The sequence below is a fragment of the Salmo trutta genome, chromosome 5 (assembly GCF_901001165.1).
Source record: "Salmo trutta chromosome 5, fSalTru1.1, whole genome shotgun sequence".
Classification (NCBI taxonomy): Eukaryota; Metazoa; Chordata; class Actinopteri; order Salmoniformes; family Salmonidae; genus Salmo; species Salmo trutta.
Window position 1 is genome coordinate 61,069,456 of NC_042961.1, and position 22,816 is coordinate 61,092,271.

Consider the following 22,816-nt stretch of genomic DNA (forward strand, 5'->3'; position numbering starts at 1 on the left):
ACCTAACCTTAACCATTCAGCATTAATACCTAACCTTAACCATTCAGCATTAATACCTAACCTTAACCTTAAACACTTCCAAATTTTACGTTTAAGAAACATTCTGACGTGAGAGACCTAGTTGATATGATCACATATACAGGACCAGTCAAAAGTTTGGACACACCTACTCATTCAATGGTTTTTCTTTATTTGACTATTTTCTACATTGTAGAATAATAGTGAAGACATCAAAACTATGAAATAATCATGTTGTAACCAAAAAAGTGTTAAACAAATCTAAATATATTTTAGATTCTTCAAAGTAGCCACCCTTTGCCTTGAAGACAGCTTTGCACACTCTTGGCATTCTCTCAACCAGCTTCACATGGAATGCTTTTCCAACAGTCTTGAAGGAGTTCCCACATATGCTGAGCACTTGTTGGCTGCTTTTCCTTCACTCTGCGGTCCAACACATCCCAAACCATCTCAATTGGGTTGAGGTCGAGTGATTGTGGAGGCCAGGTCATCTGATGCAGCACTCCATCACTCTCCTTCTTGGTCAAATAGCCCTTACACAGCCTGGAGGTGTGTTGGGTCATTGTCCTGTTGAAAAATAAATTATAGTACCACTAAGCGAAACCAGATGGGATGGCGTATTGCTGCGGTAACCATGCTGGTTATTAAGTGTGCCCTGAATTCTAAATAAATCCCTGACAGTGTCACCAGCAAAGCACCCCCACACCTCCATGCTTCACGGTGGGAACCACACAAGCAAAGATCATCCGTCCACCTACTCTGCATCTCACAAAGACACGGCAGTTGGAACCAAAAATCTCAAATTTGGACTCATCAGACCAAAGGACAGATTTCCACCGGTCTAATATCCATTGCTCGTGTTTCTTGGCCCAAGCAAGTCTCTTCTTATTATTGGTGTCCTTTAGTAGTGGCTTCTTTGCAGCAATTTGACCATGAAGGCCTAATTTACACAGTCTCCTCTGAACAGCTGATGTTGAGTTGTGTCTGTTACTTGAACTCTGAAGCATTTATTTGGGCTACAATTTCTGAGGCTGGTAACTAATGAACTTGTCCTCTGCAGCAGAGGTAACTCTGGGTCTTCCTTTCCTGTGGCGGTCCTCATGAGAGCCAGTTTCATCATAGCGCTTGATGTTGTTTGCAACTGTACTCTTAGAAACTTTCAAAGTTGTTGAAATGTTATTCACTATTATTCTACAATGTAGAGTAGGTGTTCTAAAACTTTTGACTGGTACTGTAAATCTATTTACACGTGGGAATACTTGGGAACAGATTCCCTAAATGAATAAAATAAATATTCAACAACAAACCAAAAAAATGTAATTCTATATTTTGTTATCTTGTTTTAATCAGAAAACTTGGGGCCAAATAAATCACCCAACGGGCCACCTATTGGGAATCCTACATTACATCTGGACATCTTGTATCCATATCTGACTACGACATTGAATGTTCACAACTCTCCAACCCCATCCCTCAGTTGTTCACCTAAAAAGTGGTGGTTGTCTGAACTGCAGATTGTCCATTTCATACACAAAGAGTAGCAACATTACCTGTCAGGTTCAGACAACAGCCCCATTATATCATTACTGTGACATTGGACTGAGCAGGATCAGGAGGACCAGTTAGAGTTGGTCCACAGGTGTATCTCAATACTCTCTTAGTCCCCTCTCTGTGTCCTCATTTACTTTCTTTGTGGATGTTTTTCACGTGTTAGCAGATTAGTCTTCTGAATTAATATATTATCAAACTAGCAGCCATGTTGTTTCTGATTGAAGTTTTTCCCTCAGTCACCACAGCTAAATGGTTTCTCTCCTGTGTGAATCAGTATATGTCTCCTTAGGTCCCTCCTCTGAATAAAGCTCTTCCCACAGTCTCCACAGGTGAATGGTTTCTCTCCTGTGTGAGTCAGTTTATGCATGGTTAGATGCCCCTTTCGATTGAAGCGTTTCCCGCAGTCTCCACAGGTGAATGGTTTCTCTCCTGTGTGAGTCAGTTTATGCATGGTTAGGTGCCCCTTCCGATTGAAGCTTTTCCCGCAGTCACCACAGCTAAATGGTTTCTCTCCTGTGTGAATCAGTATATGTCTCCTTAGGTCCCTCTTCTGAATAAATCTCTTCCCACAGTCATCACAGGTGAATGGTTTCTCTCCAGTGTGAGTCAGTTGATGTTCAGTTAGATGCACCTTCCGAATGAAGCTTTTCCCACAGTCACCACAGCTAAAAGGTTTCTCTCCTGTGTGAGTCAGTTTATGTTCAGTTAGGCTCACCTTCCGATTGAAGCTTTTCCCACAGTCACCACAGCTAAATGGTTTCTCTCCTGTGTGAGTCAGTTTATGAGTGGTTAGATTCCCTTTGAGACGGAAGCTTTTCCCACAGTCACCACAGCTAAATGATTTCTCTCTGGTGTGAGTCAGTTTATGAGTGTTTAGGTTCCCTTTGAGACGGAAGCTTTTCCCACAGTCACCACAGGTGAATGGCTTCTCTCCTGTGTGAGTCAGTTTATGCCTGGTTAGGTGCGCCTTGCGAATAAAGCTTTTCCCACAGTCACCACAGATAAATGGCTTCTCTCCTGTGTGAATCCTCATGTGCTTGGACAGAGGTTTGAGATCCACTGGTTTGGAGTGAGTCTCTCTGTTCTCCACAGTCTGGGTTTGGGGAAGAGTCAAGGACTGAAGTGGGTCCTCCAGATCACATTCACTTTTCACACAGGAAGGAGTGAATATGGAGTCTTTGGTATCAAAGAGCCCTTGAAGCTGCTCTTCCTCCTGACTGGTCCCGAGTTCCTCTTTAATCTGTGTGGGCTCTGGGTCCTTCTGCCCCAGACTGGGGCTCCACTCCTGCTGCTCAGGGGGAACCTCCTCTTCAGAGACAGAGAACTGCAGGGAGTCTGGAGGGAAGGAGAGGAGGAACAGATGTTATTTATATAAAGCTTGTACACGTCCTAATAATTTGAGAGATTTCTCAGAAAACTAGATGTTTTAATCACCGTATGCTTACTTCTATTATGACCTCACGGCGTTTAAGATGAGCAGAGTCAGGGGTCTACAGGACTGAAGCCGTACTCTGCCTACTGCCATCATCAATATAATATTGAATTACTAGTGTGAACGTAAACGTACTCACTGTCTCTAATGAAATGCATTGGAGGCAAGAGAGGCTGTGCTATTTATGCTTCTGGATAATAATGAATGAATCTTCAATGACGACAAGTGAGGAAGTTAAAAGGAACAAAGATCATCACCCCCCAAAATGCTGACCTCCCCTGTTATTGGTAAGGAGGAGGGTGTATGATCTTCACTCCTGATTTTGACGTATATTATCTTCATTATTCATCATTTATTTGTGATTATCCATAATCATAGTATCAGCCACATGAATGTATAAGTGTTCAGAAATATATTATAATCTTATTTACAATTAAAAAAATGACTCCAAAAGTACAATACGTTACACTTTAAATGTTTGTCATTTAGCAGACGCTCTTATCTGCAGCAATTTACTTGAGAAATTAGGGTTAAGTGCCTTGCTCAAGTGCACATGGACAGATTTTTCACCTAGTCGGCTTGGGGATTCGATAGGCCACCCGTGGCCCCACATTATTCACCTTTCAGTACGTCTACATACTAACCTATTCTACATAGTTTAATCTCCGGTGTGATCTCCAGCAGTCTCCGTAGAAGATCATTCTCCTCCTGGTACTCCGCTACTGCTTTCGCAAATTCCCCGGAAATCTCCACAGCAGCAAACGCCGTTAAACGCTCATTTAAAAACTCTCGAAACGACTGTAGTTTAGACATTTTCAGTGGACTGAGAGTTGGGTGTTCAGCTAGTATGGCTTCTTGACGTGGGTCCTCCTGATCACATTCACTTTTCACACAAGGAGGAGTAAATATGAACTCTATGATATCAGGCTCCACCCCTTGAAGCTGCTCTTCCTCCTGACTGGTCCTGACTTCCTCCTGTTCCTCTTTAATCTGTGTGGTCTCTGGGTCCTTCTGTCCCAGACTGGGGCTCCACTCCTGCTGCTCAGGGGGAACCTCCTCTTCAGAGACAGAGAGCTGCAGGGATTCTGGAGGGACGGAGAGGAGGAGCAGAGGTTACCACAGTCCCCAAATCCAGAACAAATTCAAGAAAGCGTACGGTATTATAAAGAGCTATTGTTGCATGGAACTCTGTTCCATCTCAAGTTGCTCAAATGAAAAGCAAACCTGGTTTAAAAAAACAGATAAAGTAACACCTCACATTGCATCTCCCCTATGTGACCTAGATATTCTGTGTGTATGTATTGATATGTAGGCTACATGTGCCTCTTTTTAAATGGATGTAGTTCTGTCCTTGAGCTGTTCTTGTCTATTAATGTTCTGGATGATGTCATGTTTCATGTGGACCCCAGGAAGAGTATCTGATGCTTTTGCAACAGCTAATGGGGATCCTAATAAAACACCAAATAACCACAGTATTAGTTATAACCATAAAACGGTCAAACAGGGAAATGGTCCTAATCGTTTTTCCACCATTCATTTCTCCCATAGGGGATTTTACAATAACTTAAAATAAGGGCTGTGACTTTAATTAATAAATTCACCTATATTTACCCCCCCAAAATGAAATGCTAATTAGCTCCTAATGTGGCTATCACAAAGAACTACAAAACATAAAGAACTACAAACACCATAATGATCTGGACGGGACTGCCAAATCGAGGCAAAGGTAAGAATCTATGGGTTCACTATCTAACGTCATCTAAATGTAGTAATGAATAAACTGGCAAAAATGTATTTAAATGAACAATTCTGTGAACTGCCTTGTACGAGTTTTAAAATTACGGAAATACCTGTTAGAAAAGAAGTCAGCTATAGACGACGTGCAGGCGCTTGCTGGGATTTGTAGTTCCACATGATATCTACTTTGATGCTAATTAGCATTTTTCGAAGCTGAGAGTAAAAGAGACGAATATCAGTGGAGGCTCCTCAGAGGAAGGGGAGGCCCATCCTCCTCAGTGGATTTCATTAAAATGGTTTAACATTCAAAAAAGTTATCCTTTTTAGATAAAACTATATTAAAATATATCCATGTCACCAAATAATTTATAAAAAAAAATAAAAAGAGTCGCACACTCCAAATATAAATTCCCTGTAATTTATTGGGTAAATCACCAATGTTTCGGGCATCACTGTGCCTTCTTCAGGGTGATGTCATGAATACTTGATATGATGTTCATAAGAAGGGCCTGAGATCAAAGTCAATATTTAGACCACTAAAGGGTCAATGTTTTTGGATAGGATATCCAGTAAGCCTCCCTTTATATTAGTAGGATCTCCATGTTACCTCCTCTCCTTGGTAGAGTAACATGCTCAATGCCTGTGTATTTTTAGGGCGGAGATTGGATGATTAGCTTCAACAAAGTAAGCTGCTACACTGCAATGTTCTTACACCTGATTGAGCTGCGGTGTTCAGTTATACGTGCTACTCTAAGGTAACACCATGGTGTAGCCAGAGGACAGCTAGTTTCCATCCTCCTCTCGGTACATTGACTTCAATACAAAACCTCGGAGGTTCATTGTTCTCGCCCCCTTCCATAGACTTACACAGTAATTATGACAACTTCCGGACGACGTCCTCTAACCTATCAGAGCTCTTGCAGCATGAACTGACATGTTGTCCACACAATCATAGTACTAGTTTAATTCTCCGATCCTAAAAGCATAAGCTACAGCTAGCTAGCACTGCATAACATGTGGTGAATAGTTGATTCAAAGAGAGAGAAAGACAATAGTTTAACACTTTTGAACGATTTAATATCTTCAAAAATGAAGGAGAAGAGAGAGAGAGTTGGCTATATTTCGTATATTTTTCACTTCTACTTAGCTAGCGAATGCAGCTAGCTAGTTAAGCCTACTTAAACACCCAGCTCAAACAGAGATGGATGCTATGTTAGTGTAATGAGTGTGAAATGGCTAGCTAGTTAGCGGTGGGCGCTAACAGCGTTTCAATCGGTGACGTCACTCGCTCTGAGACCATGAAGTAGTTCTTCTTTCACTTGCTCTGCAAGGGCCACGGTTTTTGTGGAGCGATAGGTAACGATGCTTCGTGGGAGGCAGTTGTTGATGTGTTCAGAGGGTCGATGGTTCAAGCCCAGGTTGGGGCGAGAAGAGGGACAGAAGCAACACTGTTACATTAGCTAGCTGGCTATGGCTATCCAACCCTGGAACTCTTCCAAGTCAAGGTAAGCTTTTGGCTTTATAAATGTATTACCACCGGGGTCCTCCGGTGTAACTGCTAAACTGCTTGCTGACTACACTGTACTGCATGATTGTAGAGGGTTTACTAACGTGTTAGCTCTAGTAACTATGTTGACTATGACGTTATAATTTAACTAGACAAGTCAGTCAAGAACAAATACGGTCTACTGGGGAACAGTGGGTTAACTGCCTTGTTCAGGGGCAGAATGACAGATTTTTACCTTGTCAGCTCGGGAATTCGATCCAGCAACCTTTTGGTTACTGGCCCAACGCTCTGACCACTGAGCTATCTGCCGCCCCATGTTAGCTAATAATGGTGACAATGTAGGATGTGTGTAGCGCTTATGATATGAATGTTTGGAAAGATTTGTTTGCCTGGTCACAGACAGCTGATGTGTTGTGCACTGAAGGGAAAAGGTGAGAAAAAGAGATCACGTAAATGCGAGAAGGAATTATAGCTACAACGTTCAAAGTGATCATACTGTTTGCATGTTCCTGTTACGAAAGTGAACTGCGTTTGCGTGTGATCAGGGGTGTATTCATTCCGCAGATTCTGCTGAAAAATGTTATTAAACGGAAGCAAACGGAACAGGGATAAACATACCTGAATTTGTCCAATAGAAACTCTTGTTTGCAAATGTTGGACTAATGATTACACCCTAGATCAGCTAGTTGCAGGCAATAGTGTGCAAGGCGGTATTAAATGTGTCGCTGTCTATCACCTTGATTACTCAAATGTTTCTCAACCTGTGCATCTATGTTGTAAACTTTAATTCATAGGCTAGGCAGTAGCAACCTCATGATGGCTATAGGGAAAATGTGAGCATCATGTAGTAGCCTAAACCCATTAATGTTACATTGAGCTGGGTGAATGGAATATGAATGACAGTTATCCAATATGCTGTAATAGAAATAAGGCCGTGCTCATAAAAAAAAAAAAAAGATTGTCCTCCATCTTTAACAGCACCGACCGCCACTGACAAATACATTGATAAAAGTCACCTTGTCTGAGATTTACATGGTTATCAAAACGTCAAACCGGGGTAAGCCTGCATTAAACGCAAGCCTTATTTTAAGTGTTTCTAAAATCTCCTATGGGAAAAATGAATGGTGGATAAACGATTGGAACCATTTCCCTGTTTGAGCGCTAGGTTTTATGGGTATTATTACACCTCCACTGTGGGACTCTATACAGGCTTTAGACATCAGGGTTGGGGTCAATTTGAATTTTTAAGCCAATAAATTCAAGACTAGGCTAACTATAATGCCAATTCAATAGTTAAAAACTAGAATCCATTTTCAATTACTTGTCAGTAATTGAAGAGAAGCTATTTATTTCCAAATTTGATCCATTTTTGAATTATAAATTCAAATCACTTCCTGTTTTTATGACAATGTTTTTATCCATGCACGGTAAGTTTAAAACCAACTTCTTCAACATGTATGAAGTGGTGATTAGTTAACAATTGATCAATAAAGTGGAGCTATAGCTAACTATCAGTATCTACATACGAACCTATTCTACATAGTTGTATCTCTGGTGTCCTCCGCAGCAGTCTCCGTAGCCGATCATTCTCCTCCTGGTATTCTACTACCGTTTTCTCAACTTCCCCAAAAATATCCACAGCAGCCGCCGTTAAACGCTCATTTAAAAACACATGAAACGATTGTAGTTTAGACATTTTATGTCAAATTAGAGTTGGGTAGCCTATTCAGTTTAGTCAGTGTGTATTTTCTTTACTCCACACAAGGAACAGAAAAAATAAAAACTCGTTACCAATCCTACTTCCGTGTTCAAGTCAAGGAATCTTAGGACGTTCTTTGTTCTAGTTGGTGATGAACCCAGAAACACAACAGGGCCGCCAGCTGGATGGGAGTTTACTGTGAAAGGCAGCCTACAGACCACTAGTCAAGGAAAACGACGACTACATGTAGACAAACAGTGGTTATCATCAGTATAGGATGATCTGGGAGAATCAATTCTTCCCCAGGAGTCAACAGTTTATCATTACTCTATACAAGATTAAATCAACATGATGAATGAGCAGCATTAGGGCAGAATTTAAGGATACCTTTTCTGAAATTGTTTTTCATTTCATGTATCAGTTACGTGAGCCTGACCAAAATCAAATGACCAGATATTGCTATTTCTAATGAAGGGAACAATTAAACAGACTTTGAACAGCAGACCTGTGAATTTCCTACAAAACTCTGTACTGTTTGATCATTACTTCGTCATTAAAATCAAATCAAAATTTGAAGTGGGTCTTCCTGATCACATTCTCTTTTCAAACAGGAAGGAGTGAAATTGAAATCAGTAATATCAGGCACCAGCTCTTCAATCTGCTCTTCCTTCTGACTGGTCCTGACTTCCTCCTGTTCCTCTTTAATCTGTATGGGCTCTGGGCCCTCCTGCCCCAGACTGGGGCTCCACTCCTGCTCACAGTGCTGCTGCTCAGGGGGAACCTCCTCTTCAGAGACAGCGAGAGAGAGCTGCAGGGAGTCTGGAGGGAAGGAGAGGAGGGTAGAGGTAATCTACGGTATATACCACAGAAGTATATAGAACACCTGAATCATACAGATGAATTCAAGATTTATATGACCTATACAGCCTTTAGATATGCTTGAGTGCAAACAGCTAGGACCAGCTTCCAAGTTTGTAGATTTTTATAAAGTCCATATCGATACAGAAACACTAAACAATAATTAAGACACTTTTAATAACAAGCTGATTGACAAAGTCATGACAAATTTGAATAATTTAATGCTACCACCCCTGCAAATCAAGATCAACCAGCTATTTCTCTGGAGACCTAATAACAATTTTTTTGTATTTTATTAGGATCTCCAATAGCTGCAGCGAAATACATACACACATAATATCAAGGTGAAATAGGGGAGAGGCTTTGTGTCTTGAGGTGTTGCTTTATGTTTTTTGAAACCATGTTTGCTGTTCATTTGAGCTATCTGAGATGGGAGCTTCATACAATTATGGCTCTATATAATATTGTATGCTTTCTTGAATTTGTTCTGGATTTGGGGACTGTGAAAAGACCCCTGGTGGCATGTCTGGTGGGGTAAGTGTGTGTGTCAGTGCTATGTGTAAATTGACCATTCAAACAATTTGGAATATTCAACACATTCATGTTTCTTATAAAAACAAGAAGTGATGCAATCAGTCTCTCCTCTACTTTTACCCAAGAGAGACTGGCATGCATATGATTGATATTAGCCCCGATTACAGTGAAGAGCAAGATGTGCCACCCTGTTCTGGGCCAGCTGCCGTTTTCTAGGTCCTTCTTTGCAGCACCTGACCACATGACTGAGCAATAATCAAGATAAAATAAGATTAGAGCCTGCAGGACTTTATTTGTGGAGTGTGATGTCAAAAAAGCAGAGCCTCTCTTTATCACGGACAGACCTCTCCCCATCTTCGCAAACAATGAATCCAAATGTTTTGACCATGACAGTTTACAATCCAAGATAACACTAAGTAATTTAGTCTCCTCAACTTGCTCAATAGCCACATTATTCATGACCAGATTCAGCTGAGGTGATTTGTACCAAATACAATTCTCTTAGTTTTAGAGATGTTCAGGACTACTTTATTACAGGCCACCCATTCTAAAACTGACTGCAACTCTGTGTTTAGTGTTGCAGTGATCTCACTAGCTGTGGGTACGTACAGGGTTGAATCAACAGCATACATGGACACACAGGTTTTGTATAATGCCAGTGGCAGGTCATTAGTAAAACATTTAAAATAGTAGAGGGCCAAGAGAGCTGTCTTGCGGTACACCACACTTTACATGGTTAACATTAGAGAAACTTCCATTAAAGAAAACCCTCTGTGTTCTATTAGATAGATGGCTCTGAATCGACAATATGACAGAAGTTCGAAAGCTGTAACACAATTTTTGTTGTGTTATGGTCAATAATATCAAAGGCTGCACTGAAATCTAACAGTACAGCTCCCACAATCCTCTTATTTTCGATTTCTTTCAACCAATCATCTTTCAACCAATCAATCAGTCAATCTTTCAACCAATCATCAGTCATTTGTGTCATTGCAGTACATATTGAATGCCCCTCTCTATAACCATGCTGAAAGTCTGTTGTTCATTTGTTTCCAGAGAAATAGCATTGTATCTGGTCAAGACCATATACTTTTTTTTACATACGTTTGCTAAGGGTCGGCATCAAGCTGATTGGTCCGTCCTCAGTATCTTTCCATCAAAGTTGTCAATACCAGGTGGTTTCTCATTATTGATGGACAACACTTTTCCCACGTCACCCACACTGACTTTACAAAATTCAAAATTATAATGCTTTTCCTTCATTATTAATTATTTTACGCCTGAAAATGAAGCTCACATTTTGTTGTTGGCATTTCATGCTTAAGTTTGCTCATTCTGCCAATGAAATATTCATTGAAGTAATTGGCAACATCAAAAGGTGTTGAGCCATCTGACTCAATGTAACGCCCTGGCCATAGAGAGGGGTTTTTGTTCTTTATTTTGGTTAGGCTAGGGTGTTAGAACGCCCACCCAATGTATGTTCATTTTTCTATGTTTTTGGATTTCTTTGTTTTGGGCCGTGTGTGGCTCCCAATCAGGCACAGCTGTAGTTCGTTGTTGCTGATTGGGAGTCACACATAAGTAGCCTGTTTTTTCCTTTGGGTTTTTGTGGGTGATTGTTTCTGTTTAGTGCTTTCTGTTTCGTTGTTAGTACCTGACAGAACTGTTGGCTGTCATTTTGTTTATTTTGTCAAGTGTTCTTTTTTTCAATTAAAATTCATTCAAGATGAACACATCCTCCGCTGCACCTTGGTCATTCTCTAACGACGGCCGTTACACTCAATGAACGATGGAGTTGAATTAGTCTTTCTGCCCATCATTTCATTTAAAGTTTTCCAAAGCTTTTTTTCCATTTCACTTCATAATTTCTTTGTTTCATAGTTCAGTTTCTTCTTTTTGTTTAGTTTAGTGACATGATTTCTCAATTTACATTACGTTTGCCAATCGGCTGTGCAGACAGACTTGTTTGCCATTCCTTTTGCATCATCGCTCTCAACCAGATATTTTTTTAATTCTTCATCAATCCACTGGGATTTTGCAGTTTTTACAGTCATTTTCTTAATGGGTGTATGCTTATTAGTAAATAGAAGAAGCAATTTCATAAATGAATAAAGTGCAGCGTCTGGATGCTCCTAATTGCACACATCAGACCAACAAATATATTTTTTACATTTCAACATAGTAATTAGTACAGAACGTTTTGTGTGATCTCTTATAGACAATTTTAGGCCCAGCCTTTGGAACTTTGGCTTTCCTAGATATGGCTACTATATTATGGTCAGTACATCCAATGGGTACAGCTTTAGAGCAGGTTTTGTAGCATTAGTAAAACATGTGATCAATACTAATGGATGATATAGTTCCTGTACTGTTTGTAAAACCCTGGTAGGTTGATTAATAACCTGAACCAGATTACAGGCACTGGTTACAGTGAGCAGCTACATTTTGAGCGGACAGATTGATAAAAACAAAACAGGTCTATATTCAGGTCACCTAGAAAACAGACCTCTGTGTTAATGTCCACACACATTATCAAGCATTGCACACATATTATCCAGATAATGAATGTTAGCACTTGGTGGCCTATAGCAGCACCCCAAAAGAAGAGGCTTTAGATGAGGCAGATGAACCTGCAACCACGACACTTCAACAGCATTAGACATGAGTTCCTCTAAGATGATCAGGAATATGGCTCTGAACAACACAGCAACACCTCCACCAGAAACATTCCTGCATTTTCTGTAGATGTTATATCCCTGTATTGCTACTGCTGTATCATCAAAGGAATAATCCTTAGTGAGTTTCAGAGAATGGCAAATATATGAATGTTATCTGATGTTAGCAAGTTATTGATTTCATGAACCTTATTTCTAAGGCTACATATATTAATATGGGCATTTTCTTCTTCTTTCTGAGTATCTTACCGGTGATAGACATACTGTATATATATATATATATACACACACAGTGCATTCGGAAAGTATTCAGACCCCTTCCCTTTCCAGATTTTGATACGTTACATCCTTGTTCTAAAATGGATGATATAAAAAATGTTCCTCATCAATTTACACACAATACCCCATAATGACATCACAATACCCCATTATGACAAGTATTTAGATCCTTTGCTTTGAGACTCGGAATTGAGCTCAGGTACATCCTGTTTCCATTGATCATCCTTGAGATGTTTCTGCAACTTGATTGGATTCCACTTGTAGTAAATTCAATTGATTGGACATGATTTGGAAAGGCACACACCTTTCTATATTAGGTCCCACAGTTGACAGTGCAGGTCAGAGCAAAAACCAAGCCATGAGGTCGAGGGAATTGTCCGTAGCGTTCCGAGACAGGATTGGAACTGAGCAATGAGGGGGAGAAGGGCCTTGGTCAGGGAGGTGACCAAGAACCTGATGGTCACTCTGACAGAGCTCTAGAGTTCCTCTGTGGAGATGGGAGAACCTTCCAGAAGGACAACCATCTCTACAGTACTCCACCAATCAGGCCTTTATGGTAGAGTGGCAATACGGAAGGTCACTCCTCAGTAAAAGGCACTTGACAGACCGCTTGGAGTTTGCCAAAAGGCACCTAAAGACTCTCAGACCATGAGAAACAAGATGCTCTGGTCTGATGAAACCAAGATTGAACTCTTTGGCCTGAATGCCAAGCTTCACGTCTGGAGGAAACCTGGCACCATCACTGCGGTGAAGCATGGTGGTGGCAGCATCATGCTGTGAGTATGTTTTTCAGCGCCAGGGACTGGGATTGTCAGGATTGAGGGAAAGATGAACTGAGCAAAGTACAGATAAATCCTTGATGAAAACCTGCTCCAGAGCTCTCAGGACCTCAGACTGGGGCGAAGATTCACATTTCAACAGGACAACGACCCTAAGCACACTGCCAAGACAACGCTTCGGGACAAGTCTCTGAATGTCCTTGAGTGGCCCAGCCAGAGCCCGGACTTGAACACAATCTAACATCTCTTTGGAGACCTGGAAATAGCTGTGCAGTGACACTCCCCATCCAATCTGACAGAGCTTGAGAGGATCTGCAGAGAGGAATGGGAGAATCTCCCCAAATACAGGTGTGCCAAGCTTGTAGCATCATACCCAAGAAGACTCGAGGCTGTAATCGCTGCCAAAGGTGCTTCAACAAAGTACTGGGTAAAGGATCTGAATACTTATGTCAATATACTATTTCCGCTATTATAATTTTTTTTGACATTTGCAAAAACGTACAAAAAACAGTTTTTGCTTTGTCATTTTGGGGTATTGTGTGTAGATTGATGTCACGTCCTGACCAGTAAAATAGGTTGTTTGTTATTGTAGTTTGGTCAAGGCGTGGCAGGGGGTGTTTGTTTAGAATGTTTCGGGGTTTGTTGGGCTATGTCCTTGTTAGTCTATTTCTATGTTAGTTCTAGTATGTCTATTTCTATGTGGTGTTTTTTGGGTTGACCTTCAATTGGAAGCAGCTGCTCCTCGTTGCTTCTAATTGAAGGTCCTATTTAAGAGGGGTGTTTTTTTCTATGGGATTTGTGGGTAGTTATTTCCTGTGTTGTGTTCGTGCACCTGACGGGACTGTTTAGTGACGTTTGTTGTTTTCGTATACGTTTTTCTTTTGTTTTCCTTCTTTAATAAAATAACAAGATGAGTTTACACGTTCCCGCTGCGTTTTGGTCCAATTCATACGACAGCCGTGACAATTGATGAGGGGAAAAAAAACGATTTAATCCATTTTAGAATAAGGATATAACATAACAAAAAAGTCAAGGGGCTTGAATGCTTTCCTAATGCCCTGTATATGTTAGGGCAGGGATTGGGGACATTGTCCTGTGTAGTGTGTCGTCTTTCGGATGGGACATTTAACGGGTATCCTGACTCTCTGTGGTCAATAAAAGATGCCATGGCACTTCATCCCCCCTCCACTCCCCTGTAACTATTCCCCAGGTTGTTGCTGTAAATTAGAATGTGTTCTCAGTCAACTTACCTGGTAAAGTAAAGGTAAAAATGTTTGTATTTATTTATAACACACAAAGTATGACAAGAACATTATTTGGCTAATAGAGTCAGTCAATTAGGCTAATGAGTGTTAGTGTGTGTATATATGTGTGTGTGTGTGTGTGTGTGTGTTGTGGTGCAGAAGCTACTGACCTGGAAGCTAGATGGCAGACGACCACACCGGGTTCCACTCCTATCAGCTAAAAACAAGAAGAAGCGGCTCCAGTGATCACATCATCACCACCACTGGACAACTGAGCAGTGGAAAAACATGGCCTGGAACATGACAGTTCAGTTTACTTGACCGGCCTGGTCAGTCCCCAGAGCTCAACCCAATAGAACATAATGGGATGAGATGGAACGGGCTGTTGGCAGCAAGTCGTATATACATGTAGTTATTACCATGCATGGTAATCCCTACATTGTAGCCTGTACATGTAATACATTGTAAGGGCTGTCGTCATGGAGAGAAGAAGACCAAGGTGCAACGGAGTTAGTGTTCATGATTTAATTCAAAAAGAACACTGGAACACTACAAAACAAGAAAACACCGACAGCTCAACAGCACTGACAGCTGAAACACAACTGAACAGAAACAATTACCCACAACCACAAGGAAAAACACACACTACTATATAGGACTCCCAATCAAAGGCAACTCAACACACCTGCCTTCAATTGGGAGTCCAACAACCAACTCACACGTAACACAGAAATCTCTGCCACGCCCTGACCAAAACTAATACAATTGCTCCCTCTGCTGGTCAGGACATGACATATATTCACTGATCATGTACTCTACCTTGGCAAATAAAGGTGTAGTTCAGGTATGAATGTCTAACATTCTTTTTCAGTCATATCCAATACCAGGAGTATCACATTCCAGTCTTTGAAGGATGCTGTGTCTGCATGTATGTATTACAATTATACACTTCAACAGTGTTTACCGACCTGGGACATCAATGGTTACACATTGTAACTATGCAATAGACTAGAAACATGATTTAACTAGTTAAAGGCTGATTTGTAATTCATATATACAGAAATATAATTTAAAAAACAGTACACTACACTTCTTATGCATCATGTAAATACTCTAAAAACCGGTTCATCTCAATATTTAATTTCCTTCATTTGCATTGATCTGATAAATCAAATTGTATTTGTCACATGCGCCAAATACAACAGGTGTCGACCTTACCGTGAAATGCTTACTTACAAGCCCTTAACCAACAATGCAGTTCAAGAAAGAGTTAAGAAAATATTTACTAAATAAACTAAAGTGAGAAAATCATAAAGTAACACAAGAAAATTAAATAACAATTTGTATTTATTGAACTTGGCAAGTCAGTTAAGAACAAATTCTTATTTACAACGATGGCCTAGGAACAGTGGGTTTAACTGCCTTGTTCAGGGGCAGATTGACAGATGTTTACCTTGTCAGCTCGGGGATTCGATCTAGCGACTTTCCGATTACTGGCTCAATGCTCTAACCACTAGGCTACCTACCGCCCCAAATAACGAGTCTATATACAGGGGGTACCTGTACCGAGTCAATGTGCGGGGGTACAGATTAGTTGAAGTCATTTGTAAAGTGTAAAGTGATAGATAATAAACAGTGAGTAGCAGCAGCAGTGTAAAACAAAAGGATTGGTGTAATATTAAGACTTCATTTCCACCAGTAGAGAATGTGAAACACTTTATTGAAAGAAGTTCATTATCCAAGGGTTATAAATACATGCATTATAAATACTATAATTGTAATATTATATTATAAATACAAGTTCAATCTGTACTTGAATGCACATCTGGTGTGCATTATAAAAACAGAGGAAGAAAGAGGAGGTGGTGAGAGAGATTTAAAAGACAGAAAGGGAACGAGGTAAGAACAGAGGATCAGGGTAGACAGAATATAATTAATGAATCACAGTGCTACCCTAATATTCTCTCAGTTCATCACAATTACATAATAGCGTCTCTAGTGGTGTCTCCTAACCAGCCCTGGGCTCCCAGTCGGCCCAAAGGTTATCTTAAGAGCGGGTGAGGTGGCGATGACAGGACTGGGGGTTTGCATCCTCTCTCACATCAAAACATACCTGCAGACGAGACAGATGGAGAGAGAGAGGGCATGTTTACGCCTTGTGTTTTTATTTTTTATTTTGTCAGTCATCATAATCATCAGGAGGTGAAATGCAAAACTGACCTTGGATCATTAACTCTGGGACTACTACATCTCCATCTGTATTTCAATGTAAAGCATCTCTTTAATAATAGTTCTTGTTGACCCGGCCAAGTGACCTCTCACCTCTGATCATGCTGTGCCCTCTATGTAACCAGTTCAGATGCAGGAGGGGTTCACCGACACAGCTGATATAACCTAGAGGATTTAGGGAGAAGGGGAGAGATGGATAAAGTGAAGGAGAGACTGTTATTGAGAAAATAAGGTACCGTAATTTCCGGACTATAAGCAGCAACTTTTTTCCCAGGCTTTGAACGTCGCGGCTTAAACAATGGCGAGGCTAATATATGGATTTTTCCCGCTTTCAAATTTTTTTCTAAAAAAAAACATATTCTGTGACATGCTCAGTTTTTTGGCGGCATGAAGCTTTCATTAGACCAATGAAATTGCTGAACGGGTTAAGGTCAAACATATTTTTGGTTTACTGTTTAGATTAAATCGAGCGCTCTCAAACTTCCCATCATTCTGATTACGGGAGTCATTTTGTCACCCTGATTCCTGAGGGCACAACAAAGTATTTGCAGCCACTCGACATCAGTGTAAATCGTGCATTTAAGGTGGCGCTCCGTGTTCAGCGGGAGGCTTGGATGACAAGTGGGGAGAAATCCTTCACTAAAACGGGCCGCATGCGAAGAGCAACTTATGGTCAAGTCTGCCAGTGGGTCCTGACAGCGTGGAGCATTGTCAAAAAATCCACTATCATCAATGGGTTTCGAAAGGCTGGACTGCTGCGTGTTGAAGAGGGCTCAGCGGGGGATTTGCCTCCGGATGAAAGTGACGAGAGCGACAATGAAAACGATCCAATATCGGATGAAGCAATTCTGAGGCTATTCAACTCCGACACCGAAGGAGAGGACTTCAGTGGTTTCAGTGCACAGGAGGAGGAAGATAGTGACCAATGACTTTCTTGGTAGGCTACTGTTTACTGCTAATTTTTTATTTTAAGTCGTGTTTCGTTAAAGCCTATTTATTTTTGTTACAAGCCGTGTTTCGTTAAAGCCTATTTATTTTTGTTACAAGCCATGTTTCGTTAAAGCCTATTTATCTTTGTTACAAGCCGTGTTTCGTTAAAGCCTGTGTAAAGTTCATTTGTTTCAATGTACCGGTAGGCATGTGCGGCTTAATATTTTTTTTTTATTCAGTGGTTGCGGCTTATATTCAGGTGCGCTTAATAGTCCGGAAATTACGGTAGTTAAAGAGACAGTGTTCAACAGTAATCTGTGTGTGGCCTCACCTGGTGTCCACACTAAGTGGTTACAGAGTACTTTATGCTGAAAAACATGCAGACACACAAGGGCAAACAATATGACATAGTTATAGAAATAATGAAGTGTCTTACTATTCTTGAAACTAATCCTTGAAACATCCTGCAGAGCGGCAGACTTCTCCTCTGGCACACAGCGGCGAGCTGCAGATCCAAGTTATGAAGGACACAGGTTAAACAAAAATTCTATATGGGTGACTTAAAATAGCCTGTTTTGTTTTTCTACAGACATCACACCCTTACCTGAACAGCACCCTCACCTGAGAGGTAAAAATTAAAGGGAGAGAAACTGGGTATTGAATAACTGCAGTTGACATAGCTAAGTAAATGGAAAAATATGCTTATTGCAATGTGGATGGCTCTTAAAAGAGCCTTTGGTTGTGTATAGTGTAGTCTATGGTGTTGCCAGGGAACAGCACCCTCTTTGAAGAAGTAGGAGGTGAAGATCTCCCGCACACAGATTGCCTCTCTTGCTGCGTTGTTGGACCCCATCCTTGAAACATCCTGCAGAGCAGCAGACTCCTCCTCTGGCACACGGCGGCGAGCTGCAGATCTCCTGGTCCTCGTGTCCATCCTCATGAAGTTACGCAGGACACAGGTAGCCTTCACACACCTGAATTCCTCCAGGAGACAGTCCCAGATGGCCCTGGTCACCCAACCTTGCAGTGCCCTACACGGTAACTAGGTAATCGTTTTGAAAGAATCTCCATTTACAAGGTATCTGTAGGAATATGGAAGATAATGTCATTATTAGACTTTTACATCGCCAGGTCATTGTGGATTACTAAAGTATAATATCCCTGATAACAAATCATGATAACATTGGAGTGATAGATGGATGTGTAGCATGTGACAATAACAGGATCATATCAAGGATAGCGTCACAAATGAATACATAAATACCACAACCACTCTGCCCCAGTGCATGAAACATGGATCAATACTGCATTTATATTTATAGATGTACTATTGTAAAGTGGTTGTTCCACTGGATATCATAAGGTGAACGCACCAATTTGTAAGTCGCTCTGGATAAGAGCGTCTGCTAAATGACGTAAATGTAAATGTGTAATACGGCTGTAGTCCGGTGCCTTATTGCCAAAAGCAACACAGTCATAACACAGCCACCTGGGGCAGGCAGGCAGTCAATGGCTCAGTGTTACAAAACTGTTCACCTGTTTCTGCGTCAAGCCTGGACAATGTTCCATCTATTTTTTGTTGTTGTGTGTTTTATGGTGTACAGCAGCATATCATGGATTTCATCTTAAATTTCCTACTGGATATCTTAAGGTGAATGCACCAATTTGTAAGTCGCTCTGGATAAGAGCGTCTGCTAAATGACTTAAATGTAAATGTAAATGTACTTGTATGCACATTTATTGAATTCTAATTCCAGCAGGTTTGGTCCTCCATATGCAGTTACCCATGACCACTTACTGGGAGGGGAAGTTGGGTAGAGAGGAGGGGAGCAGGAAGACCTTTTCTACAGGGTTTAACTAAGGTACAGCCCAGTGATAATGGATAACTACAATGAGGGGACATAGTTGTAATGAGTAACAGGGTGGTGATATAGGATCATTTAATAAAAAGACAGAACAAATTGTAAGATAGGTGACTTGACAGCTGCTACGGCTTGGGACTGATGTGACAGCGTGCACTAAACCAGAGAATGCAGTTAAAGAGAGAAAGAATGTTGTTGAATTGGGGCTGGAAGAACACTGTAGTTCACTTAAAACAGAGTTTACACTTATACAAAATACACTTATCAGGAGTCGACTGTATATCATTACTTCCTGAAAGATGAAATCAATATAATTCATTAGCAGTATTAGGACAATCTATGATAACTACTCTTGGACAGATGGAAGGAGATATTTTCATAGATTTATTTTTATGAATCAATAACACCAGGTCAGACTTTTCTCGTCACATTTCAAAACAATCAGGAATTTCTCTTTCTAAATGACGTGAAAACATCAAGAGACTTTGAACAGGGAACCTGTGAGTTTCCTACAATACTTTCCTCCAACAGGTAGTAGGTAGTCTAGTGGTTAAGAGAGGCAAGACCACAAGCGGAGGGTTGTCGGTTCTAATCCCGCGTCCAACAGGGAAAATTTGGCAAGAAGTACATTCGGAAAGTATTCAGACCCCTTGACTTTCTCCACATTGTTAATTCACAGCCTTATTCTAAAATTGATTAAATTGTTGTTTTTTTCTCCTCTCATCAATCTATACACAATACTCCATAATAAAAAAGCAAAAACAGGTTTTTAGAAATCATGTCATGTCATGTGCCTTTTACTGAGGAGTGGCTTCCGTCTGGCCACTCTACCATAAAGGCCTGATTGGTGGAGTGTTGCAGAGATGGTTGTCCTTCTGGAAGGATCTCTCATCTCCACAGAGGAACTCTGGAGCTCTGTCAGACTGACCATCGGGTTCTTGGTCACCCCCTTGACCAAGGAGTCAATGTGTCTTAACTCACCTGTTTAAGCTTTGTCATTATGGAGTATAATGTATAGATAGATTTTTAGAATAAGGCTGTAACATAACAAAATGTGAAAAAGTTTAGGGGTCTGAATACTTTCTGAATGCACTGTATGTGTCTCTTTCAGAGGGGTGGGGATAAAAGGGGAAGTCTGCAATGTTTGATCATTAGTATCATTCAAACCAAATAAATGTGTTTGACAAAAGTAAATCCAGGGCCGGCTCTAGTCTTTTGGGGCCCTAAGAGATTTGGTTGGGGTGCCCCCACCATTTTGCCATGGGGTGGAGATTTTCTTTTGCCGTTTTAAAGCTAATTTCCTACAATTCTACACATTTTGTAATAACTTATTTAATGTTAATGACATCTGAGTGAGAATGACAAACCAAATCAACTATTTGGCCATGATTACTAAGTTTAGATAGCTGACTAACTTCCAATCTAAAAATTGTTAGCTGACATCGCTAACTGAGTGACTGTCAGTGACAAACAAACTGCTGATGCACAACCAAATGTCTAAATTGGACCTGGTGTATTCTACTATTCTGAGTCTTAATAGTAAGTTGAGACCCAGACTGAGCTCCTAAGATATTGTCAAACCCCGTCAAGAGGCAGTCAATGAACTGGGAGAAGCTGGAGATGGACTTGACCTCCAGGCAAGCAACCAGAGCCATGTCGTCTGCATATTTGATGAGGGCCATATCACTGTTGCTTCCTAAGCCATTAGTCCACATCCTTTACTCACTTACTTAACAGACAATCTCTTTGTCCTAATGCTCTTTCCTCTTTCAGCTTCTGTCCTGTTTTATTCCTTTGTGGACTTTATCCACGTGCCTCAGCAGATTATTCTTCTGAGAGAATCTTTTACCAGACTGAGCAGCCATGTTGTTTATCTCTAGTGTGAATCAGTTTGTGCCTCGTTAGGTCCCCCGTCTGATTGAAGCTTTTCCCACAGTCACCACAGCTAAAAGATTTCTCTCCTGTGTGAGTCATTTTGTGCCTGGTTAGGCTACCCTTCAGATTAAAGCTTTTCCCGCAGTCACTACAGCTAAAAGGTTTCTCTCCTGTGTGAGTCAGTTTGTGCCTGGTTAGGCTACCCTTCAGATAAAAGCTTTTCCCGCAGTCACCACAGCTAAAAGGTTTCTCTCTTGTGTGAGTCAGTTTGTGCCTGGTTAGGCTACCCTTCAGATTAAAGCTTTTCCCGCAGTCACCACAGCTAAAAGGTTTCTCTCCTGTGTGAGTCAGTTTGTGCCTCCTTAGGTTCGCCATCCGATTGAAGCCTTTCCCACAATCACCACAGCTAAATGGTTTCTCTCTTGTGTGAATCAGTTTGTGCATGGTTAGGTGCCCCTTCCGATTGAATTTTTTCCCACAGTCACCACAGCTAAATGGTTTCTCTCCTGTGTGAGTCAGTTTATGTTCAGTTAGTCTCACCTTTTGACTGAAGCTTTTCCCACAGTCACCACAGCTAAATGGTTTCTCTCCTGTGTGAGTCAGTTTGTGGAAGTTCAGGTTTCCCTTCTGATTGAAGCTTTTACCACAGTCACCACAGATAAATGGTTTCTCTCCTTTGTGAATCCTCAAGTGCCTGGGCAGATCTCCTTTGTGTTTGAAGGTCTTTCCACAAACAGGGCAGGTACAGGGTTTCTCACTGTGACAGAGTCGGACATGGGCCTTCAGTTTACAGGTGGAGTTGTAGTGTTGTTTGCAGAAGCAGCATTCACTGGGTCTCTTCTTGGTGAGAGTCACATGTCTCTGCAGGTCAGCTTTCAGAGCAAATGTTTCACCACAGTCACGGCAGCAGTGAGTTTTTCTAGAGCTGGTGCTGGGTTTGGTCAGGTGTTTCTCCAATGGTGGGCTGGGATCCAATGGTTGGCTGGGATCCAATGGTTGGCTGGGATGCAATGGTGGGCTGGGATCCAATGGTTGGCTGGGATGCAATGGTGTGCTGGGATCCAATGGTGGGCTGGGATCCAATGCTGGGCTGCTATTAAGTCCTACTGTGTCACTGCTTACAGCTGAACTGTGGCTGGAGGCATTGTTTTGATTATCTGGAGGGTCACAGGGAATGTAGAGACCCTTAATGTGGGTCACAGTGACAAAAGGTTTGAGATCCACTGGTTTAGAGTCACTCTCTCTGTTCTCCACAGTCTGGGTTTGGGGAAGAGTCAAGGACCAAAGTGGGTCCTCCTGATCACATTCACTTTTCACACAGGAAGGAGTGAATATGGAGTCTTTGGTATCAAAGAGCCCTTGAAGCTGCTCGTCCTCCTGACTGGTCCTGACTTCCTCCTGTTCCTCTTTAATCTGTGTGGGCTCTGGGTCCTCCTGCCCCAGACTGGGGCTCCACTCCTGCTCACAGTGCTGCTGCTCAGGGGGAACTTCCTCTTCAGAGAGAGAAAGAGAGAACTGCAGGGAGTCTGGAGGGAAGGAGAGGAGGAACAGATGTTATTTATATACTACAGAATTAAACAGAACACTTAAATTATACAGGTGAATAA

General features: G+C 41.3%; 2 protein-coding genes and 1 pseudogene across 2 annotated transcripts in view; 1 reads left to right on the forward strand and 2 right to left on the reverse strand.

Moving 5' to 3' along the window:
* Window positions 1–8,055, reverse strand: part of LOC115194677 (zinc finger protein 37-like) — a 1,069,572-nt gene extending 1,061,517 nt beyond the window's left edge. Inside the window, exons 1-2 of the mRNA XM_029754573.1 lie at window positions 7,776–8,055; window positions 3,646–4,086 (exon numbers count right to left, since the gene is read on the reverse strand). Of these exons, the coding sequence (XP_029610433.1) occupies window positions 3,646–4,086; window positions 7,776–7,941 (607 nt within the window). The 5' untranslated portion in view covers window positions 7,942–8,055. The remainder of the gene's footprint in view (window positions 1–3,645; window positions 4,087–7,775) is intronic.
* Window positions 1–22,816, forward strand: part of LOC115194667 (zinc finger protein 251-like) — a 110,782-nt gene that overhangs the window by 47,876 nt on the left and 40,090 nt on the right. The window lies entirely within an intron of this gene.
* On the reverse strand, window positions 1,339–22,626 carry LOC115194697 (gastrula zinc finger protein XlCGF57.1-like; annotated as a pseudogene).